Source organism: Coregonus clupeaformis, chromosome 8 (assembly GCF_020615455.1).
Source record: "Coregonus clupeaformis isolate EN_2021a chromosome 8, ASM2061545v1, whole genome shotgun sequence".
In the NCBI taxonomy this organism is placed as follows: Eukaryota; Metazoa; Chordata; class Actinopteri; order Salmoniformes; family Salmonidae; genus Coregonus; species Coregonus clupeaformis.
Window position 1 is genome coordinate 62,792,792 of NC_059199.1, and position 24,460 is coordinate 62,817,251.

Here is a 24,460-nt window from a genome sequence, read left to right on the forward strand (position 1 = left end):
GATAGGTTAAAGAAGGATTTTTAAGCCTTGAGACATTGATTGTGTGTGTGTGCCATTCAGAGGGTGAATGGGCAAGACAAAAGATTGAATTGCCTTTGAACGAGGTATGGCAGGCGCACCGGTTTCTGTCAAGAACTCTAACGCTGCGGGGTTTTTCACACTCAACAGTTTCCCGTGTGTATCAAGAACGGTCCACCACCCAAAGGACATCCAGCCAATTTGACACAACTGTGGGAAGCATCGGAGTCAACAAGGGCCAGCATCCCTGTGGAACAACACCTTGCCTAACCAGTGTCCCCGCACATTGACTCTGTACCAGTACCCCCTATATAGCCCCTCTACTGTTATTTTATTTTACTGCTGCTCTTTAATTATTCGTTTTTTTTGTATTATTATTATATTTTTCCTTCTTTTTTTAACTTATCTTTATTTTTACACTTTTTTTTCTTTTCTTAAAAACGGCATTGTTGGTTAAGGGCTTGTAAGTGAGCATTTCACTGTAATGTCTACACCTGCTGTATTCGGCACATGTGGCAAATACTATTTGATTTGATTTGATTTGCCCTGACGAATTGAGGCTGTTCTGAGGTCAAAAGCCCTTAGTGCACTAGCTCCTGGACTATCACTAGGTCTACTTAATAAACAGATCAGATATAGAAATACCAACAGTCTACAGAAGGAATATAATCAAATGTAGCCTAATAGAGTTTTATCAATCAATGCATCAATCAAATGTATTAACAAAGCCTTTTTTTCATATTTGTCACAAAATGCTTTGCCACAAAGTGCTTTACGGATAACTTTATTATAGGCTAATAGCTATAAGGTTTGCACTATCAACTTTTTTTTTTTTTTAGCACTGAATGTATTAATAAATAAATAAACGTTTTGATTTTCCCTCCCAGATGTATAACTTCCTATATCATCCCGGGACAGTGTGGTGGGGTTGGAGGTCAGAAACTGAGACCGACTCGGTTTCTCTACGGTGCTGCTGCATCCCGGGACAATGTGACCGTGCACGGATCACCTTCATTAGCTAGTTGGAAACCGTTACGAAGTGGGTCGGTCGACGTGCATGGTTGAGCATTTCAAGAGAAGTGCCCAGATAGCGTCGCCTCCTGCAGCGTTAGCTACCCATCTACACGGCTGCAGCTTGCCACAGCAGCGGGAGGTAAGATAAAAGGGCCGCTGCGGGTTAGCACCATCAGTCTGCATTAGCATTCCATTACCTCTCACTCCGGCTAAATCAAGATCATTTTTTTGTGCAACGTTCTCTGGTTTATGACCTAATTAGCGTGTGCTAGCTACTGCTGCAGGGTGGATGCAATGAGCTAGCTAACTATCCAATGTAGCTGAAGTTAGCTACTTTTAATAGCAAGTTGCAAGCTAGTGTCAACAGATTATAGATAGCTAGCAAGCTAATAATTAGCTAGCATGATAAGCTAACCAGCTAACCGAACCAGACTGCAGCACGTCAGTGAAAGTGACTGGCACGTCTCACTTGGCAGATGGCTAGCAACAAGCTAACTTGAATAGCTAGTTAGCTAACTTGTTTAACAACAGACCATATCTAATTTAACTACAAAAACTTTTATCTTATCTGAAGTGAAGTTGCTAGCTGACTACAGTAGCTTTTTCCTCCCTAGTCCCTACACCGCAACAGCAACTGTCGCCTACCTCTCCCCGGCAGCTCCATCGAGCCATGCGACAGTGGTGCCTCCCGGCTGCGGCACCGCGAACCGAACCTCTGCCCACAGGGCGCCTCTCACCCCCGCTATCAGGTAGGCTGCAGGCTGGCACTGGAATGCCACGGGCAGGGGCAATGACACGCATTATTTTACAATCAATGCACATATTAAATTATTAATGTACAGTACATACTAGCATTCAACATCATGGCAATAAATACATAGGCTATTTTAGCCCAAGTTATGGTTGTTGTTTTTTTCCCCAAATGCGCCAGACACTTCCTTTGAAAAGCTGTTGCTAGTGGGTAGCTACAGTGCATTCATAAAGTATTCAGACCCTCTGACTTTTTACACATTTTGTAAGTTACAGCCTTATTATAAAATTGAAACAAAACAACCACACACACACACACACTCATCAATCTACACACAATACCCCATAATGACAAAGGGAAAACAGGTTTTTAAAATATAGAACGGAAATATCACAGTTACATACTTTAAGTATTCAGACCCTTTACTCAGTGATTACAGCCTCAAGTCTTCTTGGGTATGATGCTACAAGCTTGGCACACCTGTATTTGGGAGTTTCTCCCATTCTTCTCTGCAGATCCTCTCAAGCTCTGTCAGGTTGGATGGGGAGCTATTTTCAGGTCTCTCCAGAGATGTTTGATCGGGTTCAAGTCTGGGCTCTGGCTGTGGCACTCAAGGACATTCAGAGACTTGTCCTGAAGCCACGCCTGCGTTGTCTTGGCTGTGTGCTTAGGGTCGTTGTCCTGTTGGAAGGTGAACCTGATTGGTGTAGTGCTGCAGAGATGGTTGTCCTTCTGGAAGTTTCTCCCATCTCCACAGAGGAACTCTGGAGCTCTGTCAGAGTGACCATCGGGTTCTTGGTCACCTTCCTGACCAAGGCCCTTCTCCCCTGATTGCTCAGTTTGGCCGGGCGGCCAGCTCTAGTAAGAGTCTTGGTGGTTCCAAACTTTTTCCATTTAAGAATGATGGAGGCCACTGTGTTCTTGGGGACCTTCAATGCGGCATAATTTTTTTGGTACCCTTCCCCAGATTTGTGCCTCGACACAATCCTGTCTCAGAGCTCTATGGACAATTCCTTCGACCTCATGGCTTGGTTTTTGCTCTGACATGCACTGTCAACTGTGGGACCTTTATATAGACAGGTGTGTGCCTTTCCAAATCATGTCCAATCAAATGAATTTACCACAGGTGGACATCAATCAAGTTGTAGAAACATCTCAAGGATGATCAATGGAAACACGATGCACCTCAGCTAAATTGAGTCTCATAGCAAAGGGTCTGAATACTTATAAGGTATTTCTGTTTTTTTATTTTTAATACATCTGTAAAAATGTTGAAACCTGTTTTTGCTTTGTCATTATGGGGTATTGTGTGTAGATTGATGAGGGGGGGGGGAAAACTAATCCATTTTAGAATAAGGCTGTAATGTAACAATACTTTCCGAATACATTGTATGTTATTATAACTTTATGAGTAATCAGACAGTGAATCAGCACTGTCTTATGCCCAGGACAAATATGGCAGGGTGAGTGTAAGCATTGTGACCGTTGCCAAATATAAACTGTGCCAAAGTTTGGACAGGCAACTAGGCATTTATATTAACATTTAACGTTTCTGACTTGTACTTTTATGTTCACTGATGCCTCAGTAAAAGTATGTCAAATGTTAAATGCTACTATAAATGCCTAGTTGTTATTATGCTAAATGCTACTATAAATGCCTAGTTGTTATTATGCTAAATGCTACTATAAATGCCTAGTTGTTATTATGCTAAATAGTAGAGAGAATGATTTATTTCAGCTTGTATTTATTTCATCACATTCCCAGTGGGTCAGAAGTTTATATACACTCAATTAGTATTTGGTAGCATTGCCTTTAAATTGTTTAACTTGGGTCAAACGTTTCGGGTAGCCTTCCACAAGCTTCCCACAATAAGTTGGGTGAATTTTGGCCCATTCCTCCTGACAGAGCTGTTGTAACTGAGTCAGGTTTGTAGGCCTCCTTGCTCGCACACGCTTTTTCAGTTCTGCCCACACATTTTCTATAGAATGAGGATCTTTGTCCCCATGTGCAGTTGCAAACCGTAGTCTGGCTTTTTTATGGCGGTTTTGGAGCAGTGGCTTCTTCCTTGCTGAGCGGCCTTTCAGGTTATGTCGATATTGGCCTCGTTTTACTGTGGATATAGATACTTTTGTACCTGTTTCCTCCAGCATCTTCACAAGGTCCTTTGCTGTTGTTCTGGGATTAATTTGCACTTTTCACACCAAAGTACGTTCATCTCTAGGAGACAGAACGCTTCTCCTTCCTGAGCGGTTTGACGGCTGCGTGGTTTATGGTGTTTATACTTGCGTACTATTGTTTGTACAGATTAACGTGGTACCTTCAGGCGTTTGGAAATTGCTCCCAAGTATGAACCAGACTTGTGGAGGTCTACAATGTTTTTTGAGGTCTTGGCTGATTTCTTTTGATTTTCCCATGATGTCAAGCAAAGAGGCACTGAGTTTGAAGGTAGGCCTTGAAATACATCCACAGGTACACGTCCAATTGACTCAAATTATTTCAATTAGCCTATCAGAAGCTTCTAAAGCCATGACATCATTTTCTGGAATTTCCCAAGCTGTTTAAAGGCACAGTCAACTTAGTGTATGTAAACTTCTGACCCACTGGAATTGTGATACAGTGAATTATAAGTGAAATAATCTGTCTGTAAACAATTGTTGGAAAAATGACTTGTCATGCACAAAGTAAATGTCCTAACCGACTTGCCAAAACTATAGTTTGTTAACAAGAAATTAGTGGAGTGGTTGAAAAACGAGTTTTAATGACTCCAACCTAAGTGTATGTAAACTTCCGACTTCAACTGTACAGTATTTTAGAGACTTATTGAAAGTGTGTCTGTGAACAAGTCATGTGTGTTTTAACCCGTTAGATGTCAGGATGGAGTGTTGTGAGGTGGAGCCACGCTACACCATCGAGCAGATCGACCTCCTCCAGCGCCTCCGTCTCTCAGGGATGACCAAGCCACAGATCGTCCAGGCCTTGGGATCCCTAGAGCGACTAGACCCCGACTACTGCAATGACACCCACACAGCCAACCCCACAACCAACGCCACCCCTACCACAGCCTCCGCCCCGGCCCCCTCCTCCTCCTCTTCCTCCTCTTCCTCTTCCTCCCTCTCCCTGGCCTCTGCCACCACGCAGACACCCGGGATGGATGGCGCCTCCCTGTCGCCTAGCAACAGCTACGAGGCCTCGCCCCCGCCGCTTTACCCCCCGGGGGTCGGAGTTCAGAGGTCATTCAGCTATGACATCATGGCGGAGGAGGACTGGGACCTTGAGGAGAAGGTGGAGGAGTACATGAGGTGAGTTGGTTGAGGGGTTGGTTGAGGGTTTCAGTTATGGAGACAGGTAAGGAGAAAAGAGATGTAGGCCTATAGGATAGTATTGAGGAGAGGCCTACTGCTTAAAGATGGTAGAAGAAGCTTAGGAGAGATCAGTGAATCATGAAAAAGAGAAGGAGGGTTATTTGAGGTGAACACAGTAAGCGGAGGAAGAGAAGCTAGTCTTTGTTGCGCTGGGAGAGGATGATGATTACATCATTATCAGAAAATAACGGCCAGTCCCTGGTGATGATGGCTGTTAGCCTGACTAATTTGGGTCAGGTGTGTAGGGAGGGATGGGATGAAGAGAGCAGCCAGGCTAACAGGATCTACAGAAGGCAGAAGGCTTTATGACAGAGAGGGAGTTATTTTATGCTGGCCCGTTTTCAACCGGAGGGGGAGAGAGAGATAGAGAGAGAGAAGACTGGGACCTGGAGGAGTACATGAGGAGAGGATTTGAGGGCAGACCGACACCAACACACACACAACATGCACACACATTTATACTGACTCTACACACACTCGCATACAATCTTCATTTACACTGCTGCTAATCTGTTTATCAAATATCCTGATGCCTAGTCAACTTACCCCTATACATATCTGGCTATACATATCTGGCTCTTCGCTGGCCATGGCAGAACACTGACATTCCTGTCTTGCAGGAAATCATGCACAGAACAAGCAGTATAGCTGGTGGCATTGTCATGCTGGAGGGTCATGTCAGGATGAGCCTGCAGGAAGGGTACCACATGAGGGAGGAGGATGTCTTCCCTGTAACGCACAGCGTTGAGATTGCCTGCAATGACAAGCTCAGTCCGATGATGCTGTGACACACCGCCCCAGACCATGACTGACCCTTCACCTCGATCCTGCTCCATAGTACAAGCCTTGGTGTAACGCTCATTCCTTCGACGATAAATGCGAATCCGACCATCACCCCTGGTGAGACAAAACCGCGACTCGTCAATGAAGAGGACTTTTTGCCAGTCCTGTCTGGTCCAGCGACGGTGGGTTTGTACCCATAGGCGACGTTGTTGATGTCTGGTGAGGACCTGCCTTACAACAGGCCTACAAGCCCTCAGTCCAGCCTCTCTCAGCCTATTGTGGACAGTCTGAGCACTGATGGAGGGATTGTGCGTTCCTGGTATAACTCGGGCAGTTATTATTGCCGTCCTGTACCTGTCCCACAGGTGTTATGTTTGGATGTACCGATCCTTTGCAGGTGTTGTTACACGTGGTCTGCCACTGCGAGGACGATCAGCTGTCCGTCCTGTCTCCCTGTAGCGCTGTCTTAGGCGTCTCACAGTACGGACATTGCAATTTATTGCCCTGGCCACATCTGCAGTCCTCATGCCTCCTTGCAGCATGCCTAAGGCATATTGACCCTGTATATAGTATGCTTACCCCTATACATACATCCCCCTTGGTGTTTTTCCTATTTTGTTGCATTACAACCTGTAATTTATATAGATTTTTTTAATGTAATGGACATACACAAAATAGTCCAAATTGGGTGAAGTGTAATGAAAAAAAGAACTTCTTTCAGAAAATTCCTTCAGAAGTCACATAATTAGATTGCACACAGGTGGACTTTATTAACTAAGTGTCACATGATCTGTCACATGATCTCAGTATATATACACCTGTTCTGAAAGGCCCCAGAGTCTGCAACACCACTAAGCAAGGGGCACCACCAAGCAAGCGGCACCATGAAGACCAAGGAGCTCTCCAAACAGGTCAGGGACAAAGTTGTGGAGAGGTACAGATCAGGGTTGGGTTATAAAAACATATCCAAAACGTTGAACATCCCACGGAGCAACATTTAAATCCATTATAAAAAAATTGAAAGAATATGGCACCACAACAAACCTGCCAAGAGAGGGCCGCCCACCAAAACTCACGGACCAGGCAAGGAGGGCATTAATCAGAGAGGCAACAAAGAGACCAAAGATAACCCTGAAGGAGCTGCAATGCTCCACAGCGGATATTGGATTATCTGTCCATAGGACCACTTTAAGCCGTACACTCCACAGAGCTGGGCTTTACGGAAGAGTGGCCAGAAAAAAAGCCATTGCTTAAACAAAAAAATAAGCAAACACGTTTGATGTTCACCAAAAGGCATGTGGGAGACTCCCCAAACATATGCAAGAAGGTACTCTGGTCAGATGAGACTAAAATTTAGCTTTTTGGCCATCAATGAAAACGCTATGTCTGGCGCAAACCCCGAGAACACCATCCTCACAGTGAAGCATGGTGGTGGCAGCATCATGCTGTGGGGATGTTTTTCATCGGCAGGGACTGGGAAACTGGTCAGAATTAAAGAAATAATGGATGGCGCTAAATACAGGGAAATTCTTCTTGAGGGAAACCTGTTTCAGTCTTCCAGAGATTTGAGACTGGGACTGAATAGTTTTTTTATTTTTTATTTTATTTTATTTTTTTATATTTTGCATCTTCAAAGTGTTGTGTAAATCAAATGATACAAACCCCCCAAAAAATCCATTTTAATTCCAGGTTGTAAGGCAACAAAATAGGAAAAATGCCAAGGGGGGTGAATACTTTCACCTTACCCCTATACATATTTATTGTGTGTTTTCTGTTGTACCTTATCTAATTTTTAGTGCTACATTGATATTGATTACTGCATTGTTGTGTTTGGAGCTTGACACAGTAGTTGTGACATTAAAACTTGAAACTAGGCATCACGGTGCATCGTCCAGAAACAAACATCTCTTTAACATAAAATCAATGTTAGAATTTTATAACTAGTTTTCATTAGGAAAGCAGATAAAGCGTTTTTATCAAAACACAGAATCCTATTAATTACTACACATAATTAATTACGTGTTTTGTTTTGAGCCTGCTTTTTCGTCTGACAGAGCGGGGCACCTGGCTCACGCCCTGGAGGCAGCCCGGTTCCAAATCGAATGCAATCAACTTTCAGCCGGTGCAAAACAAGCCTACACGGGCGCCCGGGGCGAGATTAATCATACCCCCTCAGTCTCTGGCAATAGAGGGGTTAGTTGACAACGTCACGAAAACGATGCCCACGCTTCAATGGGGCAGAAGTCCACGTGTTGTGATTCTGGATGGCCAGATCGCTAGCAACAATGACAAGAAGCTGCCATGTGGGGAATCGTGGTGGCTCGTTTCCAGCTAGTTTTATCTTGTTCTTCGTGCCATGTCTTGTTTTGACTGATCTATTTTGCCACCTATGCTAATATGCTAGCTAGCTAGCTAACAACAACTCTAATGTTGTATTTGAGAGACAAGAGCTCGTTGTGCAAATGTATTTATGTTTTCAATAAACATTTGGAGACTAAATATAGTTTACATGTTGTTAATCTAAGCCCCGTCTGTTTTTCCCCACAATTTTGTAGACATTCCAGAAACCACAGTCGCTCTGATTCTGTGTGTACATTGATCTCCAAAAATGGTGAACCTCGAGTCATAGGCTCCGAATCTGTCAATCGTCAATCCTTCATCTGTTTGTCTAAAAGTACAGGGGAGGTAAAGCCCATGTGGTGGAGAATGTATTCACTTCCACCAGTAGTTCCACATTAGTGCAGATGTGAGGAAGCAGGAAGTGTGTGGTCTGTTCTTACTCTGTGGTCCCTGTTGTTTGTAGGAGGGACAGTAACCTGGTGAAGGAGGAAATCAAAACCTTCCTCAACAACCGCAGGATCTCCCAGGCCATCGTGGGACAGGTCACAGGTAATGCATCTATTCTGCTCAGACAGCTTTTAGTGTACCGGTCGCATCTGTTTTTTAGTGTGTACTGTTTACATCGTTTTGTATGACTATTACTGTCTTTCTCTCTAGGATATTTTATAATGCGTTCTCCCTGGCTCTCCTCTTCTCCTCTTCTTATCTACCTTCCTTCTCCTCCTCTCCTCTCCCTAGGTATCAGTCAGTTATATCTCCTCTCCCTAGGTATCAGTCCGAGTTATATCTCCTCTCCTCTCCCTAGGTATCAGTCCGAGTTATATCTCCTCTCCTCTCCCTAGGTATCAGTCCGAGTTATATCTCCTCTTCTCTCCCTTGGTATCAGTCAGAGTTATATCTCTTCTCCTCTCCCTTGGTATCAGTCAGAGTTATATCTCCTCTCCTCTCCCTAGGTATCAGTCCGAGTTATATCTCCTCTCCCTAGGTATCAGTCAGAGTTATATCTCCTCTCTCCCTAGGTATCAGTCAGAGTTATATCTCCTCTCCTCTCCCTAGGTATCAGTCAGATATATCTCCTCTCCCTAGGTATCAGTCAGAGTTATATCTCCTCTCCTCTCTATAAGTCAGTTATATCTCCTCTCCTCTCCCTAGGTATCAGTCAGAGTTATATCTCCTCTCCTCTCCCTAGGTATCAGTCAGAGTTATATCTCCTCTCCCTAGGTATCAGTCAGATATATCTCCTCTCCCTAGGTATCAGTTAGTTATATCTCCTCTCCTTAGGTATCAGTTAGTTATATCTCCTCTCCCTAGGTATCAGTCAGAGTTATATCTCCTCTTCTCTCCCTAGGTATCAGTCCGAGTTATATCTCCTCTTCTCTCCCTTGGTATCAGTCAGAGTTATATCTCTTCTCCTCTCCCTTGGTATCAGTCAGAGTTATATCTCCTCTCCTCTCCCTAGGTATCAGTCAGTTATATATCTCCTCTCCCTAGGTATCAGAGTTATATCTCCTCTCCCTAGGTATCAGTCAGAGTTATATCTCCTCTTCTCTCCCTAGGTATCAGTCCGAGTTATATCTCCTCTTCTCTCCCTTGGTATCAGTCAGAGTTATATCTCCTCTTCTCTCCCTAGGTATCAGTCCGAGTTATATCTCCTCTTCTCTCCCTTGGTATCAGTCAGAGTTATATCTCTTCTCCTCTCCCTTGGTATCAGTCAGAGTTATATCTCCTCTCCTCTCCCTAGGTATCAGTCAGTTATATATCTCCTCTCCCTAGGTATCAGAGTTATATCTCCTCTCCCTAGGTATCAGTCAGAGTTATATCTCCTCTCCTCTCCCTAGGTATCAGTCCGAGTTATATCTCCTCTTCTCTCCCTTGGTATCAGTCAGAGTTATATCTCTTCTCCTCTCCCTTGGTATCAGTCAGAGTTATATCTCTCTCTCTCCTAGGTATCAGTCCGAGTTATATCTCCTCTCCTCTCCCTAGGTATCAGTCAGAGTTATATCTCCTCTCCTCTCCCTAGGTATCAGTCAGAGTTATATCTCCTCTCCTCTCCCTAGGTATCAGTCAGATATATCTCCTCTCCCTAGGTATCAGTCAGAGTTATATCTCCTCTCCTCTCCCTAGGTATCAGTCCGAGTTATATCTCCTCTTCTCTCCCTTGGTATCAGTCAGTTATATCTCTTCTCCTCTCCCTTGGTATCAGTCAGAGTTATATCTCCTCTCCTCTCCCTAGGTATCAGTCAGAGTTATATCTCCTCTCCTCTCCCTAGGTATCAGTCAGATATATCTCCTCTCCCTAGGTATCAGTCAGTTATATATCTCCTCTCCCTAGGTATCAGTCAGTTATATATCTCCTCTCCCTAGGTATCAGTCAGTTATATATCTCCTCTCTCTAGGTATCAGTCAGTTATATATCTCCTCTCCCTAGGTATCAGTCAGTTATATATCTCCTCTCTCTAGGTATCAGTCAGTTATATATCTCCTCTCCCTAGGTATCAGTCAGTTATATATCTCCTCTCCCTAGGTATCAGTCAGAATTATATCTCCTCTCCCTAGGTATCAGTCGAGTTATATATCCTCTCCCTAGGTATCAGTCAGTTATATCTCTTCTCTCCTAGGTATCAGTCAGTTATATATCACCTCTCCTTGGTATCAGTCAGTTATATATCTCCTCTCCCTAGGTATCAGAGTTATATCTCCTCTCCCTAGGTATCAGTCCGAGTTATATCTCTTCTCTCCCTTGGTATCAGTCAGAGTTATATCTCTTCTCCTCTCCCTTGGTATCAGTCAGATATATCTCCTCTCCTCTCCCTAGGTATCAGTCAGAGTTATATCTCCTCTCCCTAGGTATCAGTCAGAGTTATATCTCCTCTCCCTAGGTATCAGTCAGAGTTATATCTCCTCTCCTCTCCCTAGGTATCAGTCCGAGTTATATCTCCTCTTCTCTCCCTTGGTATCAGTCAGAGTTATATCTCCTCTCCTCTCCCTAGGTATCAGTCAGAGTTATATCTCCTCTCCCTAGGTATCAGTCAGATATATCTCCTCTCCCTAGGTATCAGTTAGTTATATCTCCTCTCCTTAGGTATCAGAGTTATATCTCCTCTCCCTAGGTATCAGTCAGTTATATCTCCTCTCCCTAGGTATCAGTCAGAGTTATATCTCATCTCCTCTCCCTAGGTATCAGTCAGATATATCTCCTCTCCCTAAGTATCAGTCAGATATATCTCCTCTCCCTAGGTATCAGTCAGAGTTATATCTCCTCTCCTCTCTATAAGTCAGTTATATCTCCTCTCCTCTCCCTAGGTATCAGTCAGAGTTATATCTCCTCTCCCTAGGTATCAGTCAGTTATATCCCCTCTCCTCTCCCTAGGTATCAGAGTTATATCTCCTCTCCCTAGGTATCGGTCAGATATATCTCCTCTCCCTAGGTATCAGTCAGATATATCTCCTCTCCCTAGGTATCAGTCGGATATATATCTCCTGGGTATCAGTCAGTGTTATATCTCCTCTCCCTAGGTATCAGTCAGAGTTATATCTCCTCTCCCTAGGTATCAGTCAGTTATATCTCCTCTCCCTAGGTATCAGTCAGTTATATCTCCTCTCCTTAGGTATCAGTCAGATATCTCCTCTCCCTAGGTATCAGTCAGATATATCTCCTCTCCCTAGGTATCAGTCAGTTATATATCTCCTCTCCCTAGGTATCAGTCCGAGTTATATCTCCTCTCCTCTCCCTAGGTATCAGTCCGAGTTATATCTCCTCTCCTCTCCCTAGGTATCAGTCAGAGTTATATCTCCTCTCCTCTCCCTAGGTATCAGTCAGAGTTATATCTCCTCTCCTCTCCCTAGGTATCAGTCCGAGTTATATCTCCTCTCTCCCTTGGTATCAGTCAGAGTTATATCTCTTCTCCTCTCCCTTGGTATCAGTCAGAGTTATATCTCCTCTCCTCTCCCTAGGTATCAGTCAGTTATATATCTCCTCTCCCTAGGTATCAGAGTTATATCTCCTCTCCCTAGGTATCAGTCAGAGTTATATCTCCTCTCCTCTCCCTAGGTATCAGTCAGAGTTATATCTCCTCTCCCTAGGTATCAGTCAGATATATCTCCTCTCCCTAGGTATCAGTTAGTTATATCTCCTCTCCTTAGGTATCAGTTAGTTATATCTCCTCTCCCTAGGTATCAGTCAGTTATATCTCCTCTCCCTAGGTATCAGTCAGAGTTATATCTCATCTCCTCTCCCTAGGTATCAGTCAGATATATCTCCTCTCCTCTCCCTAGGTATCAGTCAGATATATCTCCTCTCCCTAAGTATCAGTCAGATATATCTCCTCTCCCTAGGTATCAGTCAGAGTTATATCTCCTCTCCTCTCTATAAGTCAGTTATATCTCCTCTCCTCTCCCTAGGTATCAGTCAGAGTTATATCTCCTCTCCCTAGGTATCAGTCAGTTATATCTCCTCTCCTCTCCCTAGGTATCAGAGTTATATCTCCTCTCCCTAGGTATCGGTCAGATATATCTCCTCTCCCTAGGTATCAGTCAGATATATCTCCTCTCCCTAGGTATCAGTCGGATATATATCTCCTGGGTATCAGTCAGTGTTATATCTCCTCTCCCTAGGTATCAGTCAGAGTTATATCTCCTCTCCCTAGGTATCAGTCAGTTATATCTCATCTCCCTAGGTATCAGTCAGTTATATCTCCTCTCCTTAGGTATCAGTCAGATATCTCCTCTCCCTAGGTATCAGTCAGATATATCTCCTCTCCCTAGGTATCAGTCAGTTATATATCTCCTCTCCCTAGGTATCAGTCAGTTATATATCTCCTCTCCCTAGGTATCAGTCAGTTATATATCTCCTCTCCCTAGGTATCAGTCAGAATTATATCTCCTCTCCCTAGGTATCAGTCAGTTATATATCCTCTCCCTAGGTATCAGTCAGTTATATCTCTTCTCCCTAGGTATCAGTCAGTTATATATCACCTCTCCCTTGGTATCAGTCAGTTATATATCTCCTCTCCCTTGGTATCAGTCAGAGTTATATATCTTCTCCTAGGTATCAGTCAGTTATATATCACCTTCCCTAGGTATCAGTCAGTTATATATCTCCTCTCTCCCTTGGTATCAGTCAGAGTTATATCTCCTCTCCCTAGGTATCAGTCAGTTATATATCTCCTCTCCCTAGGTATCAGTCAGAGATATCTCCTCTCCCTTGGTATCAGTCAGAGATATCTCCTCTCCTCTCCCTTGGTATCAGTCAGAGTTATATATCTTCTCCCTAGGTATCAGTCAGTTATATATCACCTCTCCCTAGGTATCAGTCAGTTATATATCTCCTCTCCCTTGGTATCAGTCAGAGTTATATCTCCTCTCCCTAGGTATCAGTCAGTTATATATCTCCTCTCCCTAGGTATCAGTCAGAGATATCTCCTCTCCCTTGGTATCAGTCAGAGATATCTCCTCTCCTCTCCCTAGGTATCAGTCAGAGTTATATCTCCCAGTGGTTGCTGCAGCAGGGCTTGGAGATGAGCGACTCCAAACGCAGATCTTTCTACCGCTGGTACCTGCTGGAGAGGAACAACCCAGGTAACAACCACGGTAGGAGGGGGGGCTACTGTTGGCTAGTCTATGGTGCTAGGGGAGGAAGGGGTTCATGTTGACTCTATGACAATTTAAGTGATCTTGGAAGCTGCTTGAGCTTGCCATCTGTCCCTCTGTACATTTTAGTTTATGTCCCATCCCTATGGCCAAGCATTGTGACACGGACGGACTCGCTCACACACACCACACACATGGTCCTGGAGGGCTAGATAGAGTTCAGTGAAGGACGGAGGTCAGGAGACAGAGATATTTATGACTCGTAGTAGGATAAAAACATAACTGTTACTGTAGATACTAATCAATAATGTGAAAGGAATCTGGTTTGAATGAATGTGGTTTCCATCTAGCTATATCTTAAAGGGATAGTTCTAGATTTAGGCATTTAAGCTCTATTTTTGGCAATTAAGCTAGCTGTTCCTGTCGACTTACTGTGTTTGCGCTAACGCTAGTTAGCAATGGCTCCAGCAACTACCTTCAACTTCGTTCAAACTGCACAGAGACATACAAATGGTGTCCATGAGTTCATCTGACTCTGGTTAAGTTAAAAAAAAAAAAAAAGGGTTAGTTTTCCAAATCTCCAACTATCCCTTTTAAGACAAGTTAGAGTGACATCATGATCTGGTAAGAGGATAACACCACCTTCAGACATGTGTGGGACTGTTTTCTAAACTATACTAAACTTTTTTTGCTCAATTCTACATCAGCGGAGATGGAGCCTAAATAATGGAATGTTTAGGCTATGTCCCATTTTTTTTTTTGTCTTTGAGTCACCATACAAGTCACATGAGCAAAAATGCATGAAATAAGCCCTCATCTCACCATCCCCGCCTCCTCTCCTTCCCAAGCTTTGCCACAGCTTCTGTGGTACTCAGACCTGATCCTGGAGGTGCTGGTTTTCATTCCTACATGGCTAACGATAATAACCCTATCTAACACTAACAGTGATGCTAATTCTGGATCCTAATGCTAACATGTTGTCTAGCATTTCTCTATGCCATTTCTACCAAGCAGGCACTTAATAATGCTACAATTATTAGCTTCTTAGGAGCTGTATACCTGTTCAGAACAGAACTCAACGATCAGTAGGATTCAGTTATAGAACAAGTTATGTCTGGCCTGCCATTTTAATAAACTATATTCCTGTTGATGGACATATAAACAGGTGATTTTTGACTGCAAGTGGCAACTTGGCTTCTGCTAAAACTCTCAAACCAATACTGCCAAAACTCTGTCTCCCTATATCTGGCTTTGGCCTGACCACTGGTTTGGTTTTGTCCTGACTGAAGGGCTGAGGTGGAGTGAAAGCCAGCACGGCCCGGCGGGTCTGGGGCTCGGTGGTCTCGGTCAGGGGTTGGGCCAAAACCCGGGCTCTGGACCCAGGGCAGCCAGGGGAGGGGACAGAGACGTCATGGTGACGGGCAACGCCGCTACGTGCACCACGGCCACTTCAGCCGTGACCGCCTCCACCACCTGGGGCAGACAGAGAGAGCTGCTGATGCACCTGCTGCCATGGTACACTGCAGCCGCTGCCGCACAGCCAGGTAACCACCAGCCACAGCCAGGTAACCACCAGCCACAGCCAGGTAACCACCAGCCACAGCCAGGTAACCACCAGCCACAGCCAGGTAACCACCAGCCACAGCCATGTAACCACCAGCCACAGCCATGTAACCACCAGCCACAGCCATGTAACCAGCAGACACAGCCAGGTAACCAGCAGCCACAGCCAGGTAACCACCAGCCACAGCCAGGTAACCACCAGCCACAGCCAGGTAACCAGCAGCCACAGCCAGGTAACCAGCAGCCACAGCCAGGTAACCAGCAGCCACAGCCAGGTAACCACCAGCCACAGCCAGGTAACCACCAGCCACAGCCATGTAACCACCAGCCACAGCCAGGTAACCACCAGCCACAGCCAGGTAACCACCAGCCACAGCCAGGTAACCAGCAGCCACAGCCATGTAACCACCAGCCACAGCCAGGTAACCACCAGCCACAGCCAGGTAACCACCAGCCACAGCCAGGTAACCACCAGCCACAGCCAGGTAACCAGCAGCCACAGCCAGGTAACCAGCAGCCACAGCCAGGTAACCAGCAGCCACAGCCAGGTAACCAGCAGCCACAGCCAGATAACCAGCAGCCACAGCCAGGTAACCAGCAGCCACAGCCAGGTAACCACCAGCCACAGCCAGATGACCAGCAGCCACAGCCAGGTGACCAGCAGCCACAGCCAGGTGACCAGCAGCCACAGCCAGGTGACCAGCAGCCACAGCCAGGTGACCAGCAGCCACAGCCAGGTGACCAGCAGCCACAGCCAGGTGACCAGCAGCCTCAGCCAGGTAACCACCAGCCACAGCCAGGTAACCAGCAGCCACAGCAGCCACAGCCAGGTAACCAACCAGCCACAGCAGACACAGCCAGGTAACCAGCAGCCACAGCCAGGTAACCAGCCGCCACAGCCAGGTAACCAGCAGCCACAGCCAGGTAACCAGCAGCCACAGCCAGGTAACCAGCAGCCACAGCCAGGTAACCAGCAGCCACAGCCAGGTAACCACCAGCCACAGCCAGGTAACCACCAGCCACAGCCAGGTAACCACCAGCCACAGCAGACACAGCCAGGTAACCACCAGCCACAGCAGACACAGCCAGGTAACCACCAGCCACACCAGCCACAGCCAGGTAACCACCAGCCACAGCAGACACAGCCAGGTAACCACCAGCCACAGCCAGGTAACCACCAGCCACAGCCAGGTAACCACCAGCCACAGCAGCCACAGCCAGGTAACCACCAGCCACAGCCAGGTAACCAGCAGACACAGGACACAGGAAACCTTCCCCCTTAAATCCTCCTGACCAAAACAGGGTGATCAACTCCACTCCTCCAGGTTTGTAGTGCAGTGTGTTCTGGGTTTACATTTAGTTTTGTGTCTTGTTTCACATTTTAATTTTCTTTTTGGCCAAAGTAGATTTTGGAATGGAATAAAGGTGGGAGGAATATGCTGTATTTGTTTTTTAGACTCAATAGGGCACTGTCTGTCTTAGACATGGAGGACTGGAGTTGAGCACCCATGTCTGGCTGAGACATGCCTGTCATCACATGGCCTAGCCTGCATGCCTACAGTGCCTTAGGAAAGTAGTCAGACCCCTTCCCTTTTTCCACATTTTGTTACGTTACAGCCTTATTCTAAAATTGATTAAATCACATTGTTTTTCCTCATCAATCTACACAAAATGCCCCATAATGAAAAAGCGAAAACAGGTTTTTAGAAATGTTTGCAAATGTATTAAAAATAAAAATAGAAATGCCTTATTTACATAAATATTCAGACCCTTTTCTAGGAGACACGAAATTGAGCTCCGGTGCATCCTGTTTCCATTGATGATCCTTGAGATGTTTCTACAACTTGATTGGAGTCCCCCTGTGGTAAATTCAATTGATTAGACATGATTTGTAAAGGCACACAATTGTCTAGATAAGGTCCCACAGTTGACAGGGCATGTCAGAGCAAAAACCAAGCCATGAGGTCGAAGGAATTGTCCGTAGAGCTCCGAGACAGGATTGTGTCGAGGTACAGATCTGGGGAAGGGTACCACAAAAATTCTGCCGCATTAAAGGTCCCCAAGAACACCGTGGCCTCCATCATTCTTAAATGGAAGAAGTTTGGAACCACCAAGACTATTCCTAGAGCTGGCCGCCCGGCCAAACTGAGCAATTGGGGGAGAAGGGCCTTGGTCAGGAAGTTGACCAAGAACCCGATGGTCACTCTGACAGAGCTCCAGAGTTCCTCTGTGGAGATGGGAAAACCTTCCAGAAGGACAACCATCTCTGCAGCATTCCACCAATCAGGCCTTTATGGTAGAGTGGCCAGATGGAAACAACTCCTCAGTAAAAGGCACATGACAGCCCAAAGACTCTCAGACCATGAGAAACAAGATTCTGTAGTCTGATGAAACCAAGATTGAACTCTTTGGCCTGAATGCCAAACGTCATGTCTGGAGGAAACCTGGCACCAGAGATCCTTGATGAAAACCTGCTGCAGAGCGCTCAGGACCTCAGACTGGAGCAAAGGTTCACCTTCCAACAGGACAACGACCCTAAGCACACAGCCAAGACAACGCAGGAGTGGCTTCGGGACAAGTGTCTGAATGTCCTTGAGTGGCCCAGCCAGAGCCCGATCGAACATCTCTGGAGAGACCTGAAAATAGCTGTGTAGCGACGCTCCCCATCCAACCTGACAGTGCTTGAGAGGATCTGCAGAGAAAAATGGGAAAAACTCCCAAATACAGGTGTGCCAAGCTTGTAGCATCATACCCAAGAAGACTCGAGGCTGTAATCACTGCCAAAGGTGCTTCAACAATGTACTAAGTAAAGGGTCTGAATACTTATGTAAATGTGATATTTCCGTTTGTTCTTCTTTTTTTTGCAAAATGTTCTAAAAACCTGTTTTTGCTTTGTCATTATGGGGTATTGTGTGTAGATTGAATAGGGGGGGAAAACTAATCCATTTTAGAATAAGGCTGTAATGTAACAAAATGCGGAAAAAGTCAAGGGGTCTGAATACTTTCCGAATTCACTGTATGTCCACTGTCGGCCTTCCTGGTGTGGGGGATTTTGTTAATTTGTAAATGTTAACTTGTCTTGAAACAGTTTTATACTTAGCAAAAGAAAATGGTTATTGAACAATCAGGCTACTAGTTGCAATCAGTGATCTTTTTTTGTAGGTGTGCCTTCTCCTCCATTATTTTCCTTCTCATCTCTCCCTCTGTCGCCCCCTGTAGGTGCTACCCTGTCGATGCGCTCCCTGGTGAAGGAGGAGCCTGATTGGAGGATGGGGGTCAGTCCCGGGGAGAGGGGCGGGGTGGTGGGCGGTCCTCTTAGGCTGCGGAGGGGAAGCAGATTCACCTGGAGGAAGGAGTGCCAGTCAATCATGGAGAGGTGAGCCAATCACAGACCCTGATTGGGTCAGGTTTCCACGACAACATACAGATCCAAAACGGATTAATCACCCAGCTATTGGCTGCCCGGGCTTTCGTTCTAGCCCAGCACTAACCAATGGTGGTTGAGTCTATTCATGTTAGTGATTCTGTCTCTAAAACCTTTTAGGGGTGCGTTCATTTCGCTTCAACATTTGCTACGTTGCGGTTTTGTATTGAATGACACGTTTCCTCAAAACGGTGCCTTTTTGAGGTACGTTTGCTCCCGTCAGGTGGGTGTGGTGAGGTGTGGCCTGATCAATATGGGTGTGACCCATTTTTGAAATGGGTTGACGGTTGGGGAAATTGCTTGAGCCGCACTGAGAATTCGAAAAGTGTGAAAGCCAACGGTCCAATATTCTAGAACACTGCTTTGTGGACATGTACAGGTTTATGGACTCTACTAGGCCAGTGGTCACCAACCCTGGTCCGGGCTGGAGGGCTGTGGGGTGTCCAGGCTTTTATTCTAGCCCAGCACTAACTAATAATAGTGGTTGAGTCTATTGAGGTTAGTGATGGGGCCTCTAAAACAGTCCACGTGATTCAATGTTTTGTTGTGCGACCAGGGGTTGTATTTTGGGAGTACTGTGCGACTATGGGAAAAAAAAAAAAAAAAAAAGATCTCCCAGATAATATTTGTTGTAATAAGGATTCACTGTACTGTTGTTTCACCAATATCACAGCGAAAAACGACTAGCTTCTAGCTCAACCAGGTCAAAAGATCTGACCTACAGTACATTTTACATTTTGAGTCATTTAGCAGACACTCTTATCTAGACTGACTAGACAGTTCATTCAGCTAGAGAAGGTGGCACCTGTCACCATCACACAGCTGGACAGCTAGTGCTGCTGCCTAGTCTGATGGAGTAGAGTCATGCCGGATGTGACTGTGATCAGATCATTTAATCTAGAGAGTCCAGTCTACCACCCCTGTTTACTGACCACTCCTGTCCTACTACCGCCAACCTGTAGATTAAACTATGATTTAATTCATTTCATTATCAAGGTGTGTCATTTTGGGGTTATTTTTCATTGCAAAAACACTTTGATCTCATCGGGTGTTTTGTAAGTTGCATGCCACTTGCACAAGGAATTAACTTTGTTACATTTAAGGTCCATGTGAATGTTTTCGCTTTGTCATTATGGGGTATTGTGTGTAGATTGATGAGGGGGAAAAATATATAAAATATATATTTAATCCATTTTAGAATAGCGCTGTAACGTAACAAGATGTGGGAAAGGGAAGGGGTCTAAATACTTTCCGAATGCACTGTATATTACCGGCGCAAAATCGTTTATCGTACTATAGCGGGATCGCTGGGAGGCCATTTTACATTCATAAACCATGTCGTGGGCCGTTCGAAAACCACTCTCGCGTTGACGTCGTCGTTAACCAGTTGTTGACGCTTTGTTCAGTCATGTTACCTCGTTGGTTAGCTAGCTGTGGGGGCACAGAAAGGGAAAAGGATAGCTTCTTCAGGAGATCAATGATCGTAGCAACACACATTCATTGATTGCAATGAATGAATGACACATCTCCTCTTGCATGTTGTCATCACAAACCTGCCGTTTTTTAAAGAGACAGTGTACAATTTTCAATGTAATACATCTCAATAGGAAAATAGTGCTTTTAGACAATGTAGAAACCTAATATTCCACAAATGACTTTGGAATTACAGGTATTTGTATCAACACTTAAGCTTTTTGTAATAATCTAATGTATTTACAGTGTTACATATTAGGTTATAGGGCACAACATGTGCATCAAAAGCATCTAGAATTCAGATAGGCCCAATATATAGGCTTTCTCTCAATCAATGTAAAAAAATATATTTTCTGGTGCTCCTAACTTTTTTAATATGGGAACACCAGTGCTACCAATGCAATGTTTTAATTTAGAGCCCAGTATGTACCTAACAGATTCTTTATAACCAGTTTATAACTGTTGTTTTTCTGTTTTTTAAAGGAAAGCATATCCTAATATAAGCGGTCGACTCTGTGATATTTCTAAGCAGAGGGCGCTCTCGGTAATGAGAATACACAGGCACTTAGACCAGCCGCGCCAACACACGGCTGTATGGATTACGCAAAGCCACTGCAGTGCTGCTTCTCTTCAGAGTCACTCTGAAGGACGACACTGTAGAGGTTATTGTGATGGCGGGAGGGAGGGAGAGGTGGGAGGCATGGAGAAGGAGGGAGAGACAGCGTAAGTGCTGCTCCTACATTTTGTGAAGTTATTCTTATTCAGACAGAAAAGGGTAAAGAAGGACAAATGGAGAGAGGAGTGGAGAGAGGAGGGGGAAGGAGAGAGGTGGAAGAAGGAGAGAGGAGTGGAGAGAGGAGGAGGAGGAAGGAGAGAGGAGTGGAGAGAGGAGGAAGGAGAGAAGAGGAGGAAGAAGAGAGGAGGAGAGAGGTGGGGGAAGGAGAGAGGAGGAGGAAGGAGAGAGGAGGAGGAAGGAGAGGAGGGGGAAGGAGAGAGGAGGAGGGAGGAGGAGGAAGGAGAGAGGAGGAGGAAGGAGAGAGGAGTGGAGAGAGGAGGGGGAAGGAGAGAGGAGAGGAGAGAGGAGGGGGAAGGAGAGAGGAGGGGGAAGAGGAGAGGAGAGAGGAGGAGGAAGGGGGAAGGAGAGAGGAGTGGAGAGAGGAGGAGGAAGGAGAGAAAAGTGGAGAGATAAAATGGAGGGGAGGAGTAAGCGGTCGTCACTACCCCGTCTGTCTCCTTAAAACCCTAACCACACTGCTACGTTGTGTCTGTGGTAACTAGTGAAAACTAGTGGTGCAATATATCTTTCTGTTTTTGTAAAATGTTTATTTGTATTTTTTTATGGCCTCCTAGGAGAGGAAAGGGAGAGTTATAAAAACTGTACTGAATGTAATCGACCTAATGTGTCCATTAATCTACTATACCACTTCAATGAGAGTGTCTCTGATTGGTTAATGGCCCTGATTGAGGCTGATGTAGCTGCACTCTCATTGGCTGGTTGGTGTCTGGATGATGTGTTTCTCCCGCCTCCACTATGATGAGAGCTTTTGATTGGTTATGGTCATGGGCAGGACTCTTCTTTCTGTTTTCTTATTGGCTATCAGTTTCTTCATGGAGAACCAGTACCCTGACGAGGCAAAGAGAGAGGAGATCGCTAATGCCTGCAACTCCGTCATCCAGAAACCTGGTCAGTTTGGTTTGTTTGTCTAGAACACACCTGCAACCAATATATCCCTTGGGTCTCTCAAACCTCTGATTTTGTCAATCAAATCCCATGTTTAAAAGGCTCTCACTAGCATGAAGAGGGAGCAGCTCACCCAATTTCATGTATTCACCTGTTCATCTCTTTTCTGTTGTCATTACCCAGGATGCAAGCTGTCTGAGTTTGAGCGTGTCACGGCTCTGAAGGTGTACAACTGGTTCGCCAACCGCCGGAAAGAGATGAAGAGGCGGGCTAATATAGGTGAGAATCTCTAATGCTCGATACCAAGTCATGCACGATACCAAGTCATACACGATACCAAGTCATGCACAAAACCTAATCGACCAATAGCAGACCTCTTGGAACATTGTGTAGATCTGAGAGGATTGGATAGGTATTAGCAATATGGTGATAGCTCCACCTTTCCCTCTGCTAAGCTAGTTGGGATTCTCACCTTGCTTACATCCATCCGATCCGTTCAGATCTAGCAGAGGGATCTACTGGTGGAGGGCAAGTGCTACATTCTCTTACCTGTTGCTCCCACTCTCTCATTCCTTATTTACCCACCTTCCTCTTTCCTTCCTCCCCTCTCTCTCCATCAGAGGCGGCCATCTTGGAGAGTCATGGTATCGAGGTTCCCAGCCCGAGCTGTCACTCCAACGGGGAGGAGCTGGAGCCACATGACTACGCAGAGCAAGTGAATCAACGATTCTTAGAGCGGGTGAGTCAGTGAATCAACGATTATTTGAGCGGGTGAGTCAGTGAATCAACGATTCAGTTAGCGATTTTGTTAAACTATCCCTGAAACACTGAACTGAATCGCATGTATCGGGAGACAACTGTTTAAGAAATTAATACCTTTTTCCTTCACAGGAAGAGATTTCATCCAGGAAGGACCTTGATCCACAAGACCCCTCCTCATTGGCTGCCGTCAATGTCCTTCCCCCTCCTAGCCCCGCCCCTCAGGTCCTAGAACACAAAGCTGACGAATCGAAAAGGGAGACTGTGGATGAGGAGTGACCTATGGGAGATGTGGATTTTTACATATATAATGGGATATAAAAATGAAAAATGACTGCTCTGAGTGTGTGGCCCCCTGGAGGTCTTCATGGGCTATGACTGCTCTGTGTCCCCCTTGGAGGTCTTCAGGGGCTATGACAGTGAGTTAATAGTGGAAAAGGGTGCTACAGCTCGCTCTGGTGCCTCTAGTGGTAGGGAGGCCACTATGTATACAGTAATCATGCTTTATAGTGATGGCAATATTTATCTCTATCTCTCTGTATGTATTCCAAGACGGTCTTAAACGAAAGACAACTCCTTAGAAGGAAGAGGGTTGTACCGGTAAGCGGATATATCGCCCCTTCTATAAGCTAAAAGCCTTTCTTTAAAAAATGTATTTGCAACTTTTCTTTTTAAAGGTATTGACAAGTGGTTGTGTAAATGGACTGGAGAGTGGAGTGAGTAAGGAATGTTTTGAACCTGCAGGTCAGGTGTGTTTGATAAGGTGACAGGTGTGTTTGGCTGAAGTGAGCGAGGTGAGTTTGGTTGATCTTTGGTGTGATGATAGTGTTTCCATAATATCAACATGAGGATGCCTTCTCTGCTAGCTTGAATGTCTTGACCCTATCTTAGTAACCTTGTTAGACTTTGGGCTCAATCAATCGATCGGACAAGTGATCAATCAAGTAGTCTGGTCAGAAGAGTCCAACCCTGAGGGACAAACGGAATCTCAGGTAAACCCAAAGATGGTGGATGAAGATGATGAATCGTCCAATGGAATGTTTCATATCATACAATACTGTTGACTGTTTTCTGCCAAAACATGGACACCCAGTGAGCAAAATGTGTTGAAATGATGTCTTTTCAACTAGTTTTCCTCACTGCGTCTACTATGTATTATGTCTGTCTATTGTTAATGTCAGCAAGCCGAGCTAGCCCATGGTTCCCCTTCTATATGCTTCCTCATGCTCCTATTTTGTCAGTGAATGTCCATTAATCAAAGGAACATTATGTATTAATAACTAATAGTAATTAGTTAATGATGTCCCCCTTCTCTTATCAACATACATTAACCATTTCAAGTCCACTGTCCTCTGAAACCCAAATAAGCTAGTCTGTAGTCTTAAAGGTTTGAGTTCTACAAATGTTCTAGGTAACATCAAATGTGTTGTTAATCATGACTTGTAATGTCTATGTGTGCCGTAAGCACCTCTCCTCATTCTAGAATAAGCTAATCTTCATATATGGTATCTGTGTATGACCGAAAGCTGCACTTCCTGGTGATTCCTTTACTCCATATATTTCCAAGAAGAGGAAAGAACACACACACACAACTATGTTAATGTATTTGCGCGTTCATTTTGTGTCAACTCTTTGCTCCTGGTCAAAACCTTGGGTTTCTGGGATGAAACTAAATGACATTTATGCATATGTAACAAAATTC

The 24,460-nt window shown here is 45.0% G+C and overlaps 1 protein-coding gene across 3 annotated transcripts; it reads left to right on the forward strand.

Annotated features, from left to right (window-relative positions):
- The first annotated feature begins 606 nt into the window (after positions 1-606).
- Positions 607-24,460, forward strand: LOC121572217 (homeobox-containing protein 1). Of its 3 annotated transcripts, none has more exons than XM_041884155.2 (11): positions 607-1,171; positions 1,647-1,781; positions 4,651-5,083; positions 8,733-8,818; positions 13,736-13,858; positions 15,148-15,402; positions 18,641-18,797; positions 21,920-22,002; positions 22,183-22,278; positions 22,620-22,738; positions 22,891-24,460. In XM_041884155.2, the coding sequence occupies exons 2-11, from the start codon at positions 1,703-1,705 to the stop codon at positions 23,035-23,037; spliced, it is 1,578 nt and encodes a 525-aa protein (XP_041740089.1). In that variant the 5' UTR covers positions 607-1,171; positions 1,647-1,702; the 3' UTR covers positions 23,038-24,460. The 3 variants fall into 3 exon arrangements, with proteins under 3 accessions (XP_041740089.1, XP_041740090.1, XP_041740091.1); XM_041884156.2 differs by having other exon boundaries at positions 856-1,171; positions 13,736-13,846; XM_041884157.2 differs by lacking the exon at positions 15,148-15,402 and having other exon boundaries at positions 860-1,171; positions 13,736-13,846.

Coding starts and splice junctions, on each gene's coding strand:
- LOC121572217 (XM_041884155.2), top strand. CDS start 1,703: ATGCGACAGTGGTGCCTCCCGGCTGCGGCACCGCGAACCGAACCTCTG. Junction 13,859..15,147: donor CAACCCAGGTAACAACCACG/GTAGGAGGGGGG, acceptor TCCTGACTGAAG/GGCTGAGGTGGAGTGAAAGC. Junction 22,279..22,619: donor GAAGAGGCGGGCTAATATAG/GTGAGAATCTCT, acceptor TCTCTCCATCAG/AGGCGGCCATCTTGGAGAGT.